This window comes from Saccopteryx leptura, chromosome 7, assembly GCF_036850995.1.
Source record: "Saccopteryx leptura isolate mSacLep1 chromosome 7, mSacLep1_pri_phased_curated, whole genome shotgun sequence".
Classification (NCBI taxonomy): Eukaryota; Metazoa; Chordata; class Mammalia; order Chiroptera; family Emballonuridae; genus Saccopteryx; species Saccopteryx leptura.
The window spans coordinates 103,559,344-103,566,527 of record NC_089509.1 but is presented as its reverse complement, the minus strand read 5'-3'; the positions used below and the strand labels follow the sequence as shown (position 1 = coordinate 103,566,527).

The window sequence follows — 7,184 nt, the reverse complement described above, 5'->3', positions numbered from 1 at the left end:
AGTGTAGGCCTGGCGCGTAGATAGATCGGGTTCGATTCCCGGTCAAGGCACACAGGAGAAGCGACCATCAGCTTCTCTATCCCTCCCCTTCTCTGTCTCTCTTCTCCTCCTGCAGCCTTGGCTCGATTGGCAGTGAGTTGGTATGAGGAACTGAGGGTGGCTCCATGGCTTCTGCCTCAGTTACTAAAAAATGTGGCTCCCGTTGTAATGAAGCAACCACCCCAGATGGGCAGAGCATTGCCCCCTGGTGGGCTTGTTGAGTAGATCCTGGTCAGGGCACATGCGGGAGTCTGTCTCTCTGCCTCTCCTCCTCTCACTAATAAATAAATAAATAAATAAATAAATAAATAAATAAATAAATAAATATTGATTCATTTATCCTCGGAAGGAGTCACTACTTCAGCGAATGCTTGCTTTAAACCAGGGCTACCGGTTTCATACTGACAGAGGAAACCCAGAAGACTAAGAACCCTCCAGTCTCCTTTGCCTCTTTACTCCTTATTCTTCTCACAGGAAGCAACACATTCAGAGGAAGGAAACAGAGCAAAACCTAGATGAAGGTAATGCAGATGCTTTAGTAACTCTCAGTGGGGGCTTTCTAGGAAATGCCAAGTGTGCTCATGGAGGGCAGGGTCTCTCTTCCAAGTGCCTTTCCTGAATGGGGGGTCTCTAGGCTTGCAGCGAAGCCCTGGGTCAGATTCAGGCTCCTTCCTCGTGGTGCCACCTCACCTCACACCTGTTGCCAGCGCTGGGAAGCAGGCACTCCTCCATGATAACGATGGCTGTTGCAAATCTACTCCATTGGCCTCTTTTTCACATCCTTCCTGTCTTTTATCTGGTCTCTTCCCAGCTCCAAACTGGCAGGAACTCCTGGCTTAGCCAGAGTGCTCCCCTTAGACTTGTGTTCCAGGCAGCCCCAAACCCCATGTCAAGGACAGGGGGCAGCAGGGACCACACTCTGGATCATACTTGAGTGCCACCATCACTGGCAGCAGTGCGTCCATGAGGGCCTGCAGCAGCGGCAGTGCCAGTGCCCAGTGCCCGTGTGAGCACACGTCCGGGCAGTGGGACGGGGACAGCAGGGCGAGGGCGAGGGGCCGGGTGGCAGGGGCGCGGAGGCGAGGAATCTGAAAGGACACGGTTCTCCTGTCCCAAGCCCAGCACTCCATCCTGCACAGATGGAGCACCAGTCTGGCTGCAGTGGTGGTGGCAGTGAGTGACCGCCAGGGGAGGACTCTAGGGGGATGTGAGCTGGAGGCTGATACAGTAGCCAGGCGTTCTCTTTTCCTTCAGAAAACTCTTCTTGTCATGACCCCTATGACTTTGTGTTTGACCAACATATGAATGTTGATTAGTTTTTTGCAGCTCTTAGTGTTCTCTATGTGACAGCACAGGAACAGTGATGGGGCGGTGGTCTAAGGGTGTGACTCTGGGCTATGGCTTTGTATTTGGTGCAGCGTGTGTCTGTCTTTGTGGATTTTCATGTCTCCTTAAGTGTGATGGTGGTTGTACTTGCATTCCTGCTGACCAGGGGTCATCTCAGCCCTCTATCTGTGCCACTCTGGGCCTGTTTGCCCAAAGATTCACTCTCCTGGCTGGAGATTGGAAGATGGAAGAGGAAGAGAAGCCAGAGCATTTCCCTTCCTCTCTGCTTTTTATAATTTTTTTTAAATTTTATTTATTTATTTATTTATGTATTTTTTTTACAGAGACAGAGAGTGAGTCAGAGAGAGGGATAGACAGGGACAGACAGACAGGAACGGAGAGAGATGAGAAGCATCAATTATTAGTTTTTCATTGCGCATTGCAACACCTTAGTTGTTCACTGATTGCTTTCTCATATGTGCCTTGACCACGGGCCTTCAGCAGACTGAGTAACCCCTTGTTGGACCCAGCGACCTTGGGTTCAAGCTGGTAGGCTTTTGCTCAAACCAGATGAGCCTGCGCTGGCGACCTTGGGGTCTCGAACCTGGGTCCTCTGCATCCCAGTCCGACACTCTATCCACTGCGCCACCGCCTGGTCAGGCTCCTCTCTGCTTTTGACAGTGTCTCCAATAGCAGTGGCATCTCCCTGTGATGCCAGTCCCCACCTCTGGACTCTGAGAACCCCACCACCTCCTTTAACCTAGGTGTGGCTGCAGCTTCCTGAGGTCGCTAACTTCACTACCCCCTGATTGTCCGTTAAATTCCTTGTTTTAAATGCCCAGAGCGGCTTCTGTTTTCCTGGTTGGACTTGACAGATGCACCAGATGATACTTAAAATAAATTACCCTCACTCACCTGGCCACGTTTTCTCTGTGGGCAGATTGGGAAAGAAAATACTGTATTAGCCATCTGACACTGTCTGTAAATATTGAAACTGAGAGTGTAACCTCCAAGAGAGGAAGGATTTGTCAGTCTTTTTCAATACTGTATTTCTGGCACCTAGCTCAGTGTCTGGCTCATAATAGGTAGTCAACAAATATTTGTTGAACAGGGGAGTATATCCTTATGCTATGTAACAATATAAAAGCAATCCTTGTTCAAAGATAAAATAAAGTGGCAATGAGTTGAGCCTTCAGAGCAATGACTGCGGCAGGAAGAGGCACTGCTTCATCCTTCTCCCACCTTTCGTCCCAGGGGTTTCCCATTCCCCTCCCCCCTCAAATAGATAAGGGTTAGGGACCCTCCCACAGAGGGGTTTCCCGTTATAGAAGGGAAGCGTTGGCACATGGCACCTCTAGCATCACCAGAAGTAGTGCTTGGAGGGCCCCAAAGTCAGCGCACAGGGTGGGGGTTGGTCACAGGCAAAGTGGCTCCTTCCTCGGCCCCACCAGCCAGTTGAGGGAGGAGAGGGAATGCTAGAATATCACTGGGGCCTGGAAAAGTGCCTGGGATAGACGGCTCCTGCTAGGAGAGGCTCTGTGGTGAAGGGGCAGGACGGGGAGGACGAGGAGGAGGCAGCATCCAAGAGGCGTGGGATCTAAGGTGCCCGGAGGCACAGAAGAGGCCAGCTAAGACTGCTCAGTTTGCCGGGTGGAGTGGCCAGATGGCTGCCCTAGGGGAGGCATTAGGGTCAGGGGCGCCGGGAATCTAGTTGGAAACCATTCCAGTGACCTTGGAAGAGGTAATATCTGATTCCAGGGCCTGCCTGCCCCTCACTCTCTCTCTTCAGTCCACCCCCCGGGGCTGGAGGTGCCTATACTCTGCGTCTTTGAATCCTACCCCAGTAATTTGTCCATCTGTCTCTCTGCCAACTGAAAAGCCAACCAGCGCCATGGACACTCAGATGTGCTTCTCGAAGAAGCAGGACAAAGTGAAGAAGAGGGTCATCTGGGGCATTGAGGTGGCTGAGGAGCTGCTGTGGAAAGGCTGGGACCTCGGGAAGGAGATCTCCAAGAGCCTGGTTCTGAAAAACCTATCCATGAAAACGCAGAAGATAAAGTACAGGTATGAGACCCAGCCCCTGAGCCCCAAGCCCCAGAGCAGACACTCTTTCAAAAAACACAACTTTTTAAATGTCATGTAAATTCAGAAGACTATATAAAACATGTGCAGTTTGAAAAACTATCAAAAGTGGAACCCATGTGACCAGATTAAATAATGGAACCTCACCTCCATTACGTGTCCCTTCCCTATTAGAACACCTTCCTTACCCACAAAGATAACCATTGTCCTGATTGTCACAATGATGATTTCCTTGCCTTTCTCAAATGGATTTACCACCTATGTTTGCATCCTTAAATGATACAGTTTAATTTTACCTTTTTTATAAACTTTATATAAATGGAATAACCTGGTATACTTCTTAACATTTTTATTTTACTCAGTTATGTTTCTAAGACTCATCCAGGTGCAGCTATAAGTCATCTTTCATTCCGGGATAGTACTCCAATGTATGCTTGTATAGTATTACAATGTCTTCATCCATTCTTCTGTTGAGGGACATTCAGGTTGTTTCCAGTTTGAGATTGTTGCCATCTTTCATGTGCACATCTCTGGTTACACAAGCAGAGATTTTCTAGGGTAGATACATAAGGATAGAATTGCTATGACTTAGAATATGTACATTTGCTTTTTGTAGATAAAGCCAAACTATTTTTCAAAGTACTTGCATCATTTGTATTCCTACCAGCCACGTAGGAGAGTTCCCATTCCTCCACATTTTTACCAATTGCTATTGTCAGAAAAAAAAAAGTTTTGGCTAATAATGGTAATTTCTTGTGGTTTTAAATTTGTGTTTCCCTGATCACTAATACAGTTGAGTGTATTTTCATATGTTATTGACCATATGACCAAATTTCATTTATGAAATTCCTGTTTAAGTCTGTGCCCATCTTTCTATTAGATTGTCTTTTTTTTTTAATAGAAGGTATTTTTTTAGAAGTTTTTATTATGGATAAAAATCCTTTGTCAGTTATGTGTTGTGAATATCTTCTCCCACCTTGTGACTTGTCTTTTCCTCTCTTTATCATGTCTTTTGAAGGCTAGAAGTTCTTAATTTCAAAGAAATCAAATGTATCAATCATTTTCTTTTATGGTGATGCTTTTGATGCTATTTTTGTATCTTGTTTAAGAAATTCTTCTTGGCCTTGGCCAGTGGCTCAGTGGATAGAGCATGGGCCCAGCCTATGGACAACCCAGGTTCAATTCCCAGTCAGAGCACACAGGAGAAGCAACCATCTGCTTTTTCCCCACCACTCCCTCTTCTCTCCCTCTTCTGACCCTCTTTCCCTCCCACAGCCAGTGGCTCGATTGATTAGAGTGTGGCCTCAGATGCTGAGGATGGCTCCATTAGAGCGCATCAGCCTCAGGCACTAAAAATAGCTCGGGACTGGAACATTGGTCCCAGAAGGGGTTGCTGTGTGGATCCCAGTTTGGGTGCATATGGGAATCTGCCTCACTATCTCCTCTCCTTTCACCTGAAAAAAAAGAGAGAAAGAAAGAAAAAGGAAATCCTTCTTTACCACACAAAGGTGATGGAGGTATTCTCCTGTAGTTATCCTCTAAAGACTTTATGGTTTTTCATTTCGTATTTGTCTTTCATCTATATGGAATTGATTTTTTTTTGAATGGTTTGAAGTCAGGATCCTATGACATTTCTTTTTTTCTCAACCAAATGTCCAGTCGTCCCAATACCCATTTATTGAAAAGTTCATGCTTTCCCTCATGACCTCTCCCGCCACTGGTATATGTCGAGTGTTCATATAGTAATGGATTCATTTCTGAACTATTTTGCTCCTTTGATCACTTGTCCTGGGCCAATATCATCCTGAATTAATTATTAGAACTTACAATAAATCTTCATATCTGGTAGTATTAGTTCTCCAATTCCATTCTTTTTAAAATTTTTTATTTATTGGTTGATTTTAGAGAGAGAGGAAGGGGGCAGAGAGAGAGAGAGAGATGTTGATTTGTTGTTCCATTTATTTATACATTTATTGGCTGATTACTTATGTGCCCTGATCAGAGATCAAACCTGCAACCTTGGTGTGTCGGGACAATGCTCTAACCACTGACTATCCAGCCAGGGCCTCCAACTTCACTCTTATTCAACATTGTCTTGACTATTCTTGGCCCTTTGAACTTTCACATAAGTTTTCAAATCAGCTTATAACACCTACACATAAAAAAAACACTTTTTGACATTTAGATTGGGATTTAATTGAACCTACAGATCAATTTGGGGAGAATTGATATTACAAAATGAGTCTTTCAATTTATAAACATGATTCCTTATTTAAGTCTTCTTTCATGTCCTTTGAAAAAGTGTATAATTTTTTCCATAGACACCTTACAAATTTTTAGTTAGTTTTATTCCTACATATTTTGTATTTTTGATGATATATATAATACCATTTTCTGCTTATTCTTGTTTGTTTTAGAAAGTCATTTTTTTAAAAATGTGGATGTTATGTGCATAACCTTATTATGTCCAGCAACCGTGGTAAATGCTCTCACTAGTTCTAATAATTTATTTGTTGATTCTTTTGTTTTTCTATGTACACATTCATTTTACATGGAAACGACATTTTTTCCCCAATCCTTACACATATTCTTTCTTTGTCTTTCTTCCCTGCACTGTTGGATAGGGAAGTGCTGAACAGAAGTGGTCATTGAAGACATCCATGTTCACGATCACACAGTAAAAAATTCCATTGTTTCACCATTCATTGAGATGTTTCCTGCAGTTTTTTCCCCCTTAGACTTTACCAGGTTAAGGAAATTTCCTTCTCTTCCTGGGTTGCTGAGGATTTTTCTCATAATCATATGTTAAAGTTTATTTAACATTTTAAAATTTAGATGATCATTTGACTTTTTTCTTTTAATTTGTTAATATGATGGGTTCCATAGATTTTCTCTGTTAAAGTAATTGTGTAACCCTGGAATAAGCCCAACTTGGTCATGATTGAGTATTCTTTCTCTACATTGCTAAGGTCTTTTGGCTAATATTTTGTTTATGGGTGATTCTGGCCTGTAGTTTTCCATTCTTCTCCTGCCTTGGTCAGGTTACAATGGATTCATAGAATATGTTGGGGGGTGTTTTCTTATTTTCTATTATGGAGAAGATATGGCTGGAATTATTCTTTGTCAGATGCTCAGTAGGACTTGCTGTGAAGGAAGCCACCCAGCCCAGCATTTTCTTTATGGGAAGACTTTTGACTATGTTACCATTTCTTGGATGATTTTAGTGAGGATGGCTGTAAAATTTATTATATAATTCTTGAGTCAATTTTGGTAAGTTATGCTTGCCTAGGAATGTAAACACATTTATGTGAACTTTAACATTTGTTGGTGTAGAGTTGTTGACAATACCATCTTCTTATTAATGATCTTAAAGGTTGGGGTATCTATAAGTTTGGACCCACCCTGTAATGCTGTAGCTCTGTCAAGGTCTCTGCTTGAAAAGGCGTCTCTGGTACCTCTGTTCCCACCTTAGTTTCCCCCAGGAACTTGGTTGAATCAAGACATTCTTTCTCGTATCCATCCCCATGACCACCGCAGGCATCAGAGCTTCAGGGGTTGCCCCCTTGCTCCTGTGTCTGTTTGGTTGGTGCTCTGACATCCTGGAGGGAAGGTCTGTAACAGGGATAGTAAGACGAGGGACACAGGTCCTCCTGGGATGCAGCCCCCGTGTTTTCCCCTTTGTGGTCTCAAGGACTCCAGCCCACTCAGTTTTCCAGGGCCCTTTCCGATCTCTCTGC

General features: G+C 44.0%; 1 protein-coding gene across 4 annotated transcripts in view; it reads left to right on the top strand.

The window, feature by feature from the left end:
- Positions 1 to 481: 481 nt before the first annotated feature.
- The window catches only part of CFAP65 (cilia and flagella associated protein 65), a 40,347-nt gene continuing 33,644 nt past the window's right edge, over positions 482 to 7,184 (top strand). For all 4 annotated transcript variants that reach the window (XM_066345257.1, XM_066345255.1, XM_066345256.1 and 1 more), the window contains exons 1-2: positions 482 to 560; positions 3,245 to 3,429. In XM_066345257.1, coding sequence (XP_066201354.1) covers positions 555 to 560; positions 3,245 to 3,429 — 191 coding nt within the window. In that variant the 5' untranslated portion in view covers positions 482 to 554. The remainder of the gene's footprint in view (positions 561 to 3,244; positions 3,430 to 7,184) is intronic.